The 16625-nt window shown below is 43.2% G+C and overlaps 1 protein-coding gene across 7 annotated transcripts in view; it reads right to left on the bottom strand.

Moving 5' to 3' along the window:
- Positions 1–16625, bottom strand: part of RELCH (RAB11 binding and LisH domain, coiled-coil and HEAT repeat containing) — a 760620-nt gene that overhangs the window by 410681 nt on the left and 333314 nt on the right. For all 7 annotated transcript variants that reach the window (XM_085606887.1, XM_085606888.1, XM_085606890.1 and 4 more), the window contains one exon: positions 11021–11133. In XM_085606887.1, the coding sequence (XP_085463013.1) occupies positions 11021–11133 (113 nt within the window). The remainder of the gene's footprint in view (positions 1–11020; positions 11134–16625) is intronic.

The following is a 16625-nucleotide window of genomic DNA, read 5'->3' as shown; positions in this document are numbered from 1 at the left end:
CCGGAAACAAGCTTCCTAGGACCGGTTTCTGGCATTTCAGCCGTCTTCAGCCAGGCTTGCTTGAATCCAGTGGCAAAGTGAGCAAGGGACTCACGTCTGAGCATAACCTGCCAACTTATGGCGAACAAAGCAGAACTGGGGTGGCAGAGTGGGCTAAAGAACAGTGGTGGATTAAACCCAGATCAGTTGACTGGGGGTGAGTGCTTGCAATGTTCAACACTCCGTCCATCATTTCTTTTGGTTTTGCTTTATAGATGAGATAGATCAGATTGTGACTAACTACCATTGGAATGATGATATTTTGTATTGGGGACGATACAGCAACGATTGTTTGATGATTTGTACGGGAACGGAAGATAAATTACGAGAGTTCATTTGTTATCTGAACAATAATGAGATGAATATAAGATTTACATCATGTATTAGCTCTACTAATGTGGTGTTTCTGGATGTAGAGTTATTTATACATAATGACAAAATTTGCAGCAATATGTATCGGAAACCGACATCTTGTAATGCTATTTTATATGCTGGCAGTGCGCACCCCCGGCATCAGATTAGGGCAATCCCTTATGGAGAAATGTTAAGGGCACGTCGTAACTGCAGTGAGGAAAGTCACTTTAGAATGTGTGCAGAAGATATGGAGAGAAGGTTTACCCAAAGGGGTTATGGAAAAGAGGATCTTAATGTAGCGAAACAGAGGGCATTTAAGATTAAGCGCTCATCCACCCTAGAGCCTAGTAAAACAAAAACACTAGTGTCACCGCCTATTAGGATGATTACTGAATATACACCTATAAGTACAATTTTGTATAAAAGTATGTTTAAGCATTGGCATATTCTCAAAGCGGATAAGACACTACGTGAATTTCTTTCAGATAAACCCCAGATTACCTTTCGAAGAGGTAGAACATTAGGTACGATTTTGAGTCCAAGCTACCCAGCAGATGTTAAAAAAGAACAATGGTTGTTACAGTTTAGTAAGGGTATTTTTAAATGTGGCCATTATGGCATGTGTAAATATGCAAAGGACAATACGAAACAATTTACGGTTAATGGAGAACAAACTTTTGACATTGTGACTAATATAAATTGTAACACGAAGTATGTTGTATATCTGATTTTGTGTAAATGTGAGAAGATATATGTGGGTAGCACAATACGGGTTCTTAAGGACCGCATAAGTGAACATTGGAGAGCGGTTAAGAACAATGATGTGAGGTATCCCATTGCAGAGCATGTTCATAACTGTACAGCGCAAGGTACACATAAATCTTTTCAATTCTTTGGTATAGAACATGTCAAAATGGAATCACGTGGTGGGAATAGAGAACTTGTACTGCGGAGGTATGAGGCGAGGTGGATCATGCGCTTGAGGGCCGTGGAGGAGGGTCTGAATTATGACCGAGAGCTACAGTACTTCTTAGGAGAGTAGACAATGAGGCTGTGTGATTAAGTCACTGAATGTTAGTGTGGAGAAGTGTGGCTCAATGATTAGAGCGGCAGACCCTGATGCAGAGGTCTAGCCCGGGACCAGGGTTCAATTCCCCGCCTCGGCGGGTCTTGGGCTCAAAAATTCCACGGACCTGATAATTCTCGCCTCGGTGCCTATTCCAATCATGGAGTCCCACTCTGCAACTCTGGGCAATAGCTTGCTTAATCTCCACAACGGCCCCCAAAACGCTAAGGATGCCTGGCCTCCACCTTGAGGGTGCCCAGGAGTGTACGCCTCACAGGGAAAGCCAGGATGGGTTCCACAGCGGTATTCGTACAAGCGCCTTGAGACCCTTGCGGGTGAGTAGTGCGCTATACAAGTATCAAATTTACATTTTTATTTTCAGCTATTGGGAATCAATGTGAAATTAGTTTGCAAGTGATAATGAAAGAGTTTCGATAAACCCTTCAATGTAATCTTTCTAGGTGTAAATTTTTGCATGTAATTTGTGTATAGCATGGCTTAAGTGGCGCATGCTTGTTTCATTTATTAGTGAGGGACTGACTTTAATAGATAGGGTTTTTGAGCATTAAATTTGCGTTATTCATGAGCGCAAGAATCTACAAGGAAGGTATTTAAGAAAGATATTTATATCATGGACTCTGGATGAAATTGAGGTATGTCTGACTACCAGTTGAAGATGGTGCCCAATATGAACAATAGAATTACGTAGTAATACCGATTTAAGATGGCGCCCGTTGGAGGCGAACCGGACCTGAGTTACCTCTTCTCTTTTGAGACTTTAAAGAGTAGATGGTAACGCTAGAATGGTTAAATAAGGTGCATAAGAAAGAGAAGTTCGTTATTGATTTTGATGAAACTTAGATTTATTTTAATATTATTACGAGAATGGCGCCCGCTATGATTAGAGGAGTTATTCTATATGAGACTGACTTAAGATGGCGCCCGTGGTAGGCGAACTTGACTTGAGTCACCTCGTTGGTTTCTCAAATTGTATAATAGTAGATGGGAGAATGGACTACACCTACGCGTTCCTGTATTCGGGGGCCAGAGCGTTTCTAAGGTAAGCGGGAGAAGAGTCTTAGAAGTTACACATAGTATGGTTTGAAAGGACATAAGTTTTGATTATTGAGGATATGTTTGGTTTTTTACTTATAGATCCCCGTACTACAGGGAATTTTGGGGAAAACATATGGTTGGTGTTCGTGAATGAAATTGATCGACACACTTAACGTGGACAGTAGGATTGTAGCTCGCAATATAAAAACGGAGTAAAGGCGGAAATTCTATACTGGGCCACATAGAAAGAATAATCGAGGTAAGACAAATGTATGTTGAGTAACGTGTTGATAGGATGAATATTGAGAACCACGAGGTTAGTTGTAGGGGAGTAAGTTTATACAAAATTTTGTATTCCATCTTAGGTTAGCGTCATTAATCTGACATTGTGGGATTTCGATAGCAACTAGCACTGAGGATGTCATTATAAGCGACAAGGCACGTAAGTGATGTGGTAACTTTCTGTCGATAAGATTAGCCTATGCCTCATGTGCTCCACAGAATAATAATGTTCTACACGGTCTTATTGTTTTAGGTTTCAAACACAAGAAGCAAGGTACATAATTTTCATTCAGGGTCCATTCTGATTAGCACGTGCCTCACTAATGGTGACGGAAGTCAATGTAGGGTGAATATAATGTAAACACTTTATTTTTTCGGATAGGTGGGTGTGAATTATATATGTGAAGTTTGGCTAAGAATATATATAAATATGTTGAAACACGGGACATAGACTGTCTTTTGTTGTAGAGCATGACTTTTTCCTTTTGCACGTGGAGTAGATGTGAGCTCACGCAAATGGTACAGTAGTGTTTTGTACTCCAATTATATTATTTTGTCACTTCCAGCCCTGAGGAAGTCGTATGGGTTAATCCCTTGGCGACGAAACGCGTTGGGGAGTGGAAGAATTGCAAAGATTGAGAAATGTGAAAGACTCTACTTTAAATAAAGAAGAAGAGAAGCCCACACAAATTGTTCGTCATTGTTATTACCAGTATACTACAATTATATAATTTTGCGTGTGCTTCAACATAAGAAAATACTGGAATCAATCTATGATTGTATTTGGGGTTTTGGGTGTTTAACCTCAAGTTGAGAGCACCGTAGTTGATAGATGTGTTCATTGTTATAAACTGTGTACTCTTGTTAGTAGCGCTAGGTTTTCCCTTGACACCCACTGGTTTATATACAACCTATGGTTATTGCCAGAAGTGGGACAGCCCACGTGAATATACAAGAGTTTGAGAGTATGAGAGAGATCGCTAAACCTCCCTTGGTGGTTTGCACAACGCGCGGTTAAACCTTCATGTTTTTAACTACTGTTAGAGTTTTTAATTGAATTTGTGTGTTACGTTGATCACGCTTGGTGCTCCTCGCCCACTTTGCATATACCAGCACCAACACTTGCACTTCCGCTTTAGTGACGCGGTCTAGTGCTGTCATGGTGACCAGCTGCTACACAGCAGGGCTGATTGGTGGGGTGGAGCGGACGAAACTGGTTAACTGCCGCACTGGAGCGGACACGCACAGCAGGTGCGCAGCTGGCGCACCTAAGGCAAGCCCGTCTGTGCCCATCCACGCCCGACCGGGGCCAGTGGCTAGGACCCCTCGTCTGTTCTCTACTTATTCAGCAGAAGAATTACGGGCCATAGCACTGTGGAACCACCCATTGGACAAACAGTTGGAGGACACACTTGAGTTAGAAGGCTTACTGGGGAAACAAGTTGAAGGATGGAGTTCAACCACACTGCCTCCTCCCTCCAAAGATGTGGTGTCAGCAAACCCACAGGGACCAAGGGTAGTGGCCTTAAACACCCGCTCTCTGCAGAAGCACAATCTAGAAGTCTTCCCGCTCCTCCAGGATGGTTCCTTGGATATCCTGGGTATAATAGAAACCTGGCTAGAGGACACTTCAGCCCCGGACATTGTAGCTGCCCTGCCTTTGGAATACGATGCCCTATGGCATAATAGGATGGGAAAGACAAGAGGTGGGGGCATAGCTATATTCTACAATAGACAGTTAGCAGTAGAGACTCTAGTTACAGAGAGCATCGAAGGCGTGGAAATTCTAGGGGCACAACTCTGCTCCCACGCTGCCTGCCTAGTACTACTGGTGGTGTGTCGCCCCCCTCCAGTGACTCCCCGGTTCATCGATCTAATCACTGAACTAGTCAGTGATCTACGCTCTCTGTACCAGCGCCTTCTGGTGGTGGGGGACTTCAACTATCACTGGGACCAGGCGGCCAGAGACTTACACGCTAATTAGCTGGAGGAGGCTATGACCACTATGGGGCTTCAACAACTCGTAAATTCCCCTACCCATGATAAGGGACACACCCTCGACCTTGTTTGGACCACCCAGCCACTGGCCAGCCTGACGGATATCAGTCCTTGTGCCTGGTCGGACCACCATCGGGTCACGTGCCTGGTTGCGCTTGCCGGTCGACTGGCACAAACTACCCCCGGAATGGAAAGTGCTGCGAGGGTGGAATAAAATCAAGGCAAGCGACCTAGTGGGTACTTTGCACAGAACCGCCCCTAAAAGTCACATATTGGAGAAACTTGATCAGGAAAGTGAGTCTCTCACAGGTAAGCTAAGAGAAGCCATAGACAAGGTGGCACCTGCATGAAGGGAGAGAGTTCGGAACAAGGGCAAAGGGGCCCCCTGGTTCAACGAGGACCTGAGGGGAAAGAAACAAGCGTTGCACCAATATGAGAGGGCCTGGAGCAAATTATAAGACCCAGCAGCTCTCGCTGAATACAAAGCTGTGTTTGCTAAATATAAAAAAGCCTTTTTGACCAGGAAGGCTGAATACTATGGGTCCAGGATTTTGGACGCAGAAAAAAAACTTCTGAATTCTAAAAGAACTTAGGCAGAAACAAGAACAGAAATCCACTGCTAGCCTGGAAGATTGTAATAAGTTCCAGTCCTTTTTCCTCCATACAGTCAGGGACATCCTATTGGACATACATATTATACCCGTCGACCACTGCCCCCTGGCTGTGGACCCAGCATCCTATGCCCACGGCAAGCCCCTCACCATCTTCCCAAGGCATGACCGTGACTCTCTGATCCATCTGCGTCTGGTTTGCCAGCAGACCTCTGCCCACCAAGGGTGTTCCGAATGGATCTACCTGGGGTAGAGAAGGAGGTCCTCAACCTGCTCAATCGGTCACTGGAAACAGGTTATGTCCCTGTCACCTTCAAAGAAGCCAGGGATACCCCCCTACTAAAATAAATCAAGGCCAGATGTAGCCAACTTTAAGAATTACAGACCAATCTCCCAACTTCCCTTCTTGGCAAAAGTAGTGGAACAGCATGTCCTTAAAACTCTATCGAACTTTATTGAGGAAGTAAAACTGCTCCAGGTGTGACAGGCAGGTTTCAGGGCCCACCACAGCACAGAGCTGGTAATGCTGGCAGTGATGGACGAAATTCAACTCATGGCCGACAGCAGGAAGCCATGCGCCCTGGTCCTACTAGACCTATCCATGGCATTCGACACGGTCAATCATGACCAACTATTGTCGCCGATTTCAGAGTTGGGTATCCGTGGGCCCGCACCAGTCCCGGTCGTAATAATCCTTGGCATAAAAATAGATGCCAAGCACTCCATGTCGAACCACGTGTCCACCGTGGCGGGGACCTGCGTGGGATTTCTGATGCAGCTGCGGAGATTGGCTCCCCTCCTCTCATTTACTGCACTACGGATGGCTGTGTCGGCAATGATTGTGTCGGGGTTGGACTATGGCAACGCCCTGTACATTGGCATCTCCGAGAAGTTGTTAACCAAACTACAAGTTGCAATGAACGACACAGCTAGGCTAGTCTTCAGGCTCCCAAGACGGGCACATGCTACCGCCCTCCTGCAGCAGCTGCACTGGCTACCTATCAAACAGAGAGCCAGGTTTAAAGGCCTTTGCATTGCCCACAAAGCCATTCACGGCCGGGCCCCAGTCTACATCAAGGAGCACCTCATAAATGATGTGCCAGGACGTACTCTTCGCTCGTCCAAAGCAGGCCTACTGGCCTGCCATTGCTTCAATACTACCTTCAAAGGGGGAAGAGCCTTCTCTTTAGTGATCCCTCAACTGTGGAACGGACTACAGGAGAGCCTACGTAGGGAAACTACCCTTCTCCCATTCAGGAAAAAACTTAAGACGCGTCTTTTTACAGAAGCTTGGGGCACAACATAGGCCAAGACCGGGAGCGCGTACATGCTGATCTTTGGCAGGTTTTAGTCTCTCTCCCTCTCTCACAGAGATAAGAGACCTGTTGCTAAATACGTGCTCTATAAATCCCAGTTAACAATAACAGTTCCTGTTACCATACCCATAACTATCATAGGGATGAATAACTATTCAATGGAGAAAATGATCTGTGAGCCCTTGAGAAAAAAAGAGTAAGCCTGTTCACTTGGCTATCGCTGACACCAGACACTGCTTAGGCTGCAAACGACCACAGACATGGCCAGGCACAACTGTCCCTGCCCAGAGTTTGTGGGTGGCACAAATCTCTTAAAGACCCCTCCCACTCACAAGGAACCGCCAGATCAATGCTGTCTCCTCATCATGCTTCCACACGCTTTGCCTGCTTTGTAAGATTTTCAGATGGTTCCCCACTGAATCCAAATAAATGGTCACCCACACACTCATCAGCAGAAAACATGACTACAGCAACGCACTCTACGCTGGCGTCACACAAACTCCTCAGGAAAGTACAGAACGTTCAAAACGCCGCAGCCAGACTTGTTCTCAACATCCCTGCCGCAGCCATATCACCGAACACCTCCGAGAACTCCACTGGCTCCCAGTCAATAAAAGAATCACTTTTAAGCTCCTTATGCCTGCCTACAAAGCCCTCCACAATGCAGGATCAGCATACCTGAACCACCGTCTCTCATTCCACATACCCCTCAGACTTCCCCGCTCCGCTCAGCAGGCCCTTGCCACCATCCCACGGATCCACAAGACTAGAACCGGAGGAAGATCCTTCTTCTACCTCGCCGTCAAGGCTTGGAACACCCTGCCTCTCCACCTCAGACAATCCCGGTTGCTGACCCAATTCCGAAAGAATTTCAAAACCTGGCTCTTTGACTGATTCCCCAGCGCTCAGAAGGATCAGCAGCCCCTCCCCCAGCGCCTTGAGACCCTCACGGGTGAGTAGCCATGCTTTACAAACCCTGACTGATTGACTAATGAACCCTAGAGGGGCCTCTAATTTGGCCAATACTAGCAGCTGCAGTAGATAGAGAGAACGAGAAGAACACACATTCAAGAATGTTATCATTCCTCCATGTGGAAATTTTGATACCATTACGTACAGAGTCGCTAAATACGAAACCATGAACGTTAAACTTGGAATGGGGAGTGGTGTCCAAAAATATATGCTGCCACTCTAGAGCCCCTAGCCAAACCTGCAGAAATCACTGTGGTAAACCCACAGATCCTCGGGTACTCAAATTTGTTAACACTGGGATCATTAAAATTCCCTTCTCAGGTGGCTAAAGTAGGAAAGCACTTTATGGATTGCAAAAACATGAATCTAACACTGATAGATTCCTAACTGTAATCTCCCCTCACACACTTCCAACACCGAAGCACTAGACAAGGTGGTACAGCCACCCCTCCTTTCCAAAGTAACAATCAATTTTCACGGTCAAAAGACATGGAGTTAAATGCCCTGCAGTACCGGAGGTGTTCATAGGTAATGCTAGAGCATGTTCCCATCTTGTAGCCCATGTCAAAACAAGGAGCTGACTGCAACCACCTCCTTTCTTCATGTGTGGTCTTGAACTCTCAGAAACCCGCCTGCGAAGTCCTGGTGGAAGTTACAAGATTTTGGACTCCATGGCTGGAATGCCGAGGGTTCTGAGAGTTCTGACATCAAAAGCCACTCTGTGTCCTTTTGCTGAGTCTGTGATGGTGTCCCTGAATCAGAATGGAGTCTGAGTCGACTGAGCTGGATCACCACAAGCTTTCCTTCAGTCATGTTCCATTGGTACTTCAGTGGTGGTGGAACTCTTGTTGTGGTCTTAGTCTCAGCTCTGTGGTTATGGCTTTCCTTCACCCAGTGCCATGCCTCCTCCGATGCTTCAAAGGTATAGGAGTTAATACCTAAATAATCATGTTTTCCTAGTAAAGGAGCATGTAAAAAAGGTTCCCTGCATCAAGCTTAGCCTTGACACCTTCAAAGGATAGTTGCTGCAACTGCACCTGCATCGGATAAACTAGAAACACTATAATATAGTAGGAGTCATAAATGACAGAGTCTAGACTAGAGGATCTTGTATATGTTTAATGTAAATTTTGCTTTTGGTGAATTGGACACCTAGGGGAGGAAGGTATCTGGAAGAAGCAAAATGTGCTCTCTCTACAACAAAGAGCGACAAAAAAGTCTGTGTTGGGAGCAAATTTCACAACCACAGCTCAAAAGCTCTTTCAGGGTGCCTTCCGGAAAACCGAGAAACTGAATGTTATCACATTCTGCATTACCCTCCACATTCTCCATTCAAGTCTTCTAGGGACTAGGAGGTCATAGACAGATAGGTCATCATAGTCTAGGGTTGCTTAAACAAATTCCTTCTGCCTCAATCAACTACGTTACATCTTAGCCACCCTCACCAATTTCCTTTTAGCCTGCCAAGTGCAAAAACTGAAGGAATCCACTTGGTTCACATCCTGAACTACATCGACCTTCACTAGCTTCCACTGGCATTGGAGCAGTCCCAACTTGCTTGGCAAATCTGCACAGTTTTACTTGACTAGGAATGTGGCCTGCTTTGACTTAAGTCATGATCTCACAAACTGTCCATATCTCAATGCACATTGTCCTCCAGGCAGTATGCCTGTTCTAAATGTCCCAGGAAAGACCAAGGGCCAAGGTCAACAAGCCACAGCAGAAGGAAGCAGGAAAGCATATGGTGTGCTGCACAATAGTCCCTCAAGGACAATGGGTAATTGTCATACCTATGTCACAGTCCAGCTCTCCCACCCATTGCAGGAGGCACAACCCTTCTCTACAGAATAATTGTGAGACTCTCCAGCCAACCAGCTCACAATTCTCAAGATGCTCACTTATTGATAAATACATCAAGGCTACAGCAATGTCGCTTACTTTGAATGGTTAAAGATCTGTACGCAAAGAACATTGTTCATGGCTCAGGTCAGATTAGCACAGCAGGAACGCCCAGATGTCACCACCTCCAGCTCACCCCGTTCATACTTGGTGACCATACATTAATTATAGTTCATTGTTCCACCGACAGACTCTGAAACCAAGTAAGTCACTAGATCCTAATGGCTAGTCCACATAGCTTTACTCTCTCTCTCTGGCTCACACTTCACCCCGCAGCCCCAAATTGCTTTTTTGAAACTTTACCTACACAATCTTCGTCCCTTTTATTCCTCTTCCTTCAGCCAACCCATTTACGTCTCCCATTTCCCCTGTCAGGTTCACTATCTTCATTATCTTTTTGATTTTCTAAACAAGTCTACATGCTTTTCATTGTGTCCCTCTCTTACAATTCCAACTACTGGCTGTCCTTCCTCCTCCATCTTTTCAATGTGCATTGGATGAGATATTTTTGCAGCTCATCCAAATCCTTAGTTTGTCATTGTAACACTATTTGCTTGGCTGTTTCACATTTCACCCAAATGTTTCCTTGTCTCTGCATCGACCTCTAATGTCTATGTTGTCACCTGGCTTTTCCCCCCATCTTACTTTTGATCTTCTATTACCCAAGTGCTTTCCCTACCCCCATCTAATTTTTTAAGAAGTAAATATTGTGAACTCTAATAAGCCCTATATGAGAAACAACAATCTTAAGACTGAAAACCTTTTGCATATAAATCAGGAGCTTGTTTTAGCTAGGATTATCTGATGTACAATACTGGCTCGTGGGACAAACTGTATTATCTAGGTTAACAGGCAATGCTGTGAAACACTATGAAGTGGAAAGGTAGATGGGATAGAAAATATTCTTATAACAGCCCTATGTTAAAATTTCAACAACTGTATGGAAGAAGCCACATATAGAGCACAAGAGGCCAAATAACACAATGGAAGAAGTAACCTCACAGAATGCACCTAGGACACCAAGCCAATGATCAAAACAAACTGTAGAATTATAAAAAAGAGGAACACAGGGATATGCAGGGAGTGTGATAAGGACATTTAGAGGGGACATATGTGTAGGTCTCGGAAGAAGAACATTTTCTAAATCTATAGAATAGCTTTTTGTTGTCTCACAAGATTTAATGACACCACACAATTTAAAACTGTAATACACAAGAGAGATAAACTGCTGTACTCCCTTATTAAGGGGTGAATGGATGAGGGAAGATGGTTACCTGGGGAAGAAAGATAAGAAAGCAAGCTGTTTTATTAATCTACATTCATAATAGCTTCAACAAATGTAAACCCTTAATACATTATTCTCATTCACTCACCCACTACCATTTCCTCCCCATACCATTAAAAGGAAAAGATAAATGAAAACACACCTTTGCTCATCATCTGGCCGTTTGATCAAATTGAACAGTATGTGCAGTAGTTGATCCCTCTCTTTGGATTCTGGATGTAGGCAGGCAGTACACAGTATGAGTGGAATCAATTCCTAAACAGTGTGGGAGGGGGAAACAAATCAATGCCAAAATGCTTTGGGGTATAAACAGAAAAGGTGAAAGGATGAAACAAGCAAAAAATATGCAAAACATAAACAGAAGCACAGTATGAAAAGGTTACAGCCATGATCTATCTTTTTATTATTTTGTATTTTCCAGGGCAATCAAAGCTAATCTGAAACGCAATAAAAAAATATACGTGGACTTAACCGATATGGCTTTGGATCACCATAGGCTTATAAGCCATGCATGGAAAATAGTTCTCCTCTAAGGGTTTCCTCTGGTGAGGTGCAATGTCAAGGTAGACAGTGAAACCATTTGCTTAGAACAGGCCAACGCCTATGCAATAGTGGCTTCAACGGTCTAAAAAAGTGCCCGTAGAGAAGAGATTGAAATATCTAGATGAACATGGAAAATGCTTTGTGGTTTTCAAATATATGAAATCTTCACTTTGTGCAATATGTATGGGGGCTTCTCACTTAGAGGTTGGAATGAGACAACATTATTGCAGAATGAGGCATTTTGAAACATTTCATCTAATTTTTATTGAAAATGGCAAATAGTTTAGGTTTCAAGTTTTATTTTAGGCTGTAAAAGTGTATTTTAGGTACGCAATGCATTATTGGTTATTTAGCAGCATGCAATTCCACTCAACTACTGCCTTTAACCAAATACCGATCCAAAGGTGAATCACGGCAAGATGAACCTTGCTGTCATTGACCATGGTGATGTTCCTCTGGTCTGCTGTACACTACAGAAAGGAGATATGTGACAGGAAAAAGTACGCCAAACGTGTCTCCCAAAGTAAAGAGAGCTCTGTTCACAAGTAAATAATATTAACCCTTGAAGCAGCAGATTGCTCACATGGTTGAAGCTCTTCCAACTACAGTGAAATACATATCAAAATGTTAAAACGCAGGACAATGAAGCAGTTTACCAGTAATGAATGCAAAGGGCCAAGGTAATATCGACTTTATGTCATGCCTATTTCTAAGCAAGCAATCATAACAAAATGACCGCAGTGCGATACAGATCTGAGGAAAAGATGCCTGTGGTACATATAATTAGGGATACCTTTCTGATATGTTGTATCATCTGTATTTCACTAGTAGGAAAGCCTAACTCTGTTTCTCCGAAAGTAGCAATCAAGTATGTAAGCCCAACAGAAAGCATAGGACTGGGAGATTCTTGTTGCGCTGAACTACGGTCAGCCCCATTACTCGCATAGTTTACTGTTTAACAAGTTTTAATTTTGTGAAAGTTGTTCCATTATTATTTAAAAGAAAAGTAAGTACTTGCACAAAGGTAACCAAATATCACATACTTTGTACCCAGTTCTTTCCTAACCTCTGTACACTATTCCAGGGAGTTCCACTTCACCTCAAAACAGCAAAAGATTTTTGGTCGACCAGTGCTGAAAAGTTGCCAAACGTTTAGGGATATGTAGGGTCCTTAGCTGAGGAGGGTGCATGTTTTAGAGGGCATGGGAGTTAGTTCCAGAGCACCTGATACCAAGAAGTTGTACCTCACATTTCTCCACGGCTACACAGCACCAGAACGCGGATTCCACCACTTAAGTCAGCTCTTGTGGTTGGGGCAGCAGAGAAAATAGGCAAACCAGAGAGCCTGCCCATGTAAAAATCTCTTCCTTCACTTACCTCCCCTTCTAACTACAGGCTTTGACCCCAGACACGAGGAGAATACAGAGATGGTCGTAAAATGGACCATGACTTCATCATTACTTGGAGTAGCATAGAAGGGGTGTTGCCTTAGAAGGGACTGGGCCAATACCAGCCACCATAGAAACTCATCCATTGGGAACAGGGGGAATGGAAAAAAATGGAAATGATAAACAGCAAGAAAAGCAGCCTTAGACTGACATCTAGCCAATATTCGATATGCTATAGGCCTGATGAGATGCTTACTTACTAAGCCCACCTACATTGCAGACAAGTAAGATAGGTACATGAGCAGTGGCAATGAATGGGAAAGAGGTATATACTTTTGTCCTGATGGAAAGCTTACTCACTGTGTCCTTGTTTCTTACAATGTGTATGTAAATCGGAGTAACACATCGAAGGGATACTTCTGGATAGGCACCATTGCCACAGAGGCCCTCATACCTGACAAACTACCCTTGCAGCTCTACTTTCCCTACACAAACTGTAATCTGGAGATTGTGTGAAATTCAGAAGGAATTTGCTTTAGACTCATATCAAGAGGGTAGCATCCCTAGTTTCATGAAGTAATTTGAACTATACTGCACCTGTTGACCTCTAATAAACATACGTCTTGCCCTTTAGCGCTCCGTGTGATGATTCTGGGCCTTGTGACAGACCGCAAAGGGAATCTAATTAAATGTTTGTATAACTGCCAACTATGTGTGTCAGGACAATGGATCTAGAAACGTATGTTGTTAGTAGAGGAGCAAAAGGCATATTCTCCTGTTGATTAAACATACCATCATTACAGGACTGAGAACTGTAACGTTCTTTGAACATACAAGTATGACTAAGTCTGGTAATATGTAACACATACAGTGGTATCGAACAGAAGCCTGGATTGGTGTGCCTACTTGTTCTCTTATCCTGACTATGTTTAATGTTTGTTTGTAGTTACTTTGTCTGAATATCCCATTGTGTTGGGGAGCCTTGATGGCAGGTAAAAAAGCAAATGGCAGCCAACTGAAAGCATCCGTGGTCCATCTATGTATTTGCTAATGGTAGAAACAGGATTCTCTTTCTTTATAAAAGCAAGGACCTGTGCCAGTGCCAAGTTTACCATCATATTCTAAAGTCAAAAGACATAAATAAATGATTTCAGACTATTGAGATTCAACTTAAAAGGCTATGTGGCATCCACAAAACTAACACTACAGATTAATTTCTCTTTTTCGGTTCGATGCTAAGTACAATATGGAAAAAAGTATCATTTTCCACTGATCCTGCCATTTTGTCACTGAAAGATTCCAAATTGAAGTCCTAAATAATGAACACTATTAAGAAGATGGTCATCAGTGCACTTATATCCATTCTGAAATTAATGAGATGGATCAGAACTATCTTCCAGGTCTTGACCACCAATATGGATATGATGGGGCTTGAAAGATTCCAACATGGATCTATGACACTGGTTATATAGCCCTGCGTCCAGAGGCATGCAGACTGTGCTCAGTGCAATGAACTAAGTCTATATGTTAATTAATAAAGTCTTCAATTTAACCATAGATGGTTTAATGCACAATGAGGGACCTGCATACATCAACAAACGCGTCACCTACCACCAACTGACCAGACAACTTTGATCAACTTCCCTCTCCCGCGGATATACTACGGATCTGTAGAATCAACAGCGGAGGACGCAACTTCTTGCACCTGGTGGCCAAGGAATGGAACAAACTTCCCCTGCATCTCAGGACCGCACTATTGCTCCAACAATTCAGTTACAAACTCAAGACCTCGATGTTCGAATGAACAACACACCACGCAGCAGCCAACATATCCAGCGCTTCGAGGCCCTCAAGGGTGATTTGCAGTGCTTTTCAAATGTTTGATTGACTGATTCAAGCATACATTCAAATAGAGTAAAGCATCAAAGAAAACAACCAGCTAAAGAAAAGTCAACTGAAAGGATATAAGCAGCAAAGATGTAAACTCCCATGGCGAGGGGGTCATTGCTTTTTATTATTTTCCAAAACAAAATCCTGCTGTGGGAGTTTGCTTTTTAAAATAAAAAAACAAAAACAAGGAAAGTTTCCAGTACTGCTCCAAGGCTCAGTCATGTTGACAGAGCAGTCTATCAAACTTTCAAAGCAATCACAGGGACTGCCATGACCGTGGTCTCTGCCACTGTAAGATGTTCACCCAACGGGAAGACATCCCTAAAAGTGGAGGCAAGTACTCCTTCTGGGCAAGGATTACTATACTACATTGCCCTGAGAAAGTAAATATTGTCCGTCTAAGTTAAAATCAGGCCCTAAAACTTTAGTCCAGGCCTCAAAAACAACGTTTTTTTAGTACTGGAAAAAAGTGGAGTATGTTAGGCCAGGTAACCTGTTTGACACACAGGGAATAAAACTTTTTGCACTGGAAGATAAGTTCTACTACATGAAGACACAGCCTAGGTTTTACACTCGGTAGTGAGGAACACTCGGTAGTGAGGAAGGGAGTCACAAGCGAGATCACTTCTTTCGGGAAGCTCCTTCAGTCGCTTCCAGACACCTTACATGCAGTTTCATGGATCTGTAAGGAGCTCACTATGCCATTTACCCTGGGTAAATTACAATTTCAAAACCAATGGAAGTGGGAGCTGGGTATACCATTCACAAAGTTTCAGTGGAAGGAGGTCCTCCACAAAACCAACCACTCCGCCAAGCTTGCAAAGAGCAGTTAAGTGCTCTATAAAATCTTATACAAGTAGACTTACACACCCACTCGTCTTCGTGTCTTTATTCACACAAAACCAATCACCTATTGCAGTGACTTATGAGATTAAGAAACTGACAGATATATTTTAAGTAATTGCCTTGATATAGCTAAATATATTAAACATTATTATATCAGTGCTTAATTTGAGACAGTGGTTTCCGGTGTCCGGCACTGGCCCTTATGTGTCAGGACCAGCTCTAGTGACAGTCCATCACATTGTGGCACTGTCAAATTTTAAAAGATGAATAAGTCAATATAACATTTTTTATAAAAAGAAAAAAAAACAATACCTGCTGCTCTTGCCTTCATTACAGCATTTCATTGCTTAGAATAATATAATTGTCACACTTATAGGAGTGTGATGGATTATGGTTGTTTTTAGTACTGTCACTGGCAGTGCTAGCAGAGGCAACAAGCAGTGTAGGCTGCAGTGGCCTCCCGAGAATGACCCTGGCATGTAATTATTATTATTTTTTTTCAACAAATTAAGCACTGTAATTACATTGAAAAGAGGAAAAGAGCTGATGAGATATTGGGAGGTAATTATCTTAGAGTCACCATCTGAGATATCAACAAAATAATAAGAAAAGTACTCTTTTTAAAATTCTTTTTATTGATGACATCTTGAATTCGTTGCAGATACAATTCCAAACAATACTGTGACCATACGGTTCATTGCATCTCACATTACATCATATCCATAGACCTATCTAAGTACATAATATCTATTATAACTCTAGATCTAGTGCATGGTGTAATGTTGTCTGGGGGTTCACAAATATTCCCTCTATAAGTGTTCCATTTGCTCCAGATATTTGACCATTTTTGGGACAACCTCGTGACTCGTACATTGTCTTTTCCATTACCATGCACCAGTCAATGTCATTTTCAGAAGACATTTTTTTTATCTTGGGCCCTATTTGTTTGCTCAGCACATTTGCCATGTATTGGGCTATCCTTGTCCACTAACACTGGATATATATACATTCCCACATAGTATGGTCAAAGGTTCCTTCTCGGCCGCATCCTATACTACACCTGGGATCCTCCTTATACCC

Source organism: Triturus cristatus, chromosome 5_2 (assembly GCF_964204655.1).
Source record: "Triturus cristatus chromosome 5_2, aTriCri1.1, whole genome shotgun sequence".
NCBI classification, from domain to species: domain Eukaryota; kingdom Metazoa; phylum Chordata; class Amphibia; order Caudata; family Salamandridae; genus Triturus; species Triturus cristatus.
Note: the sequence above shows the minus strand (reverse complement) of the source record. Positions and strands in the feature narration are given on the sequence as shown.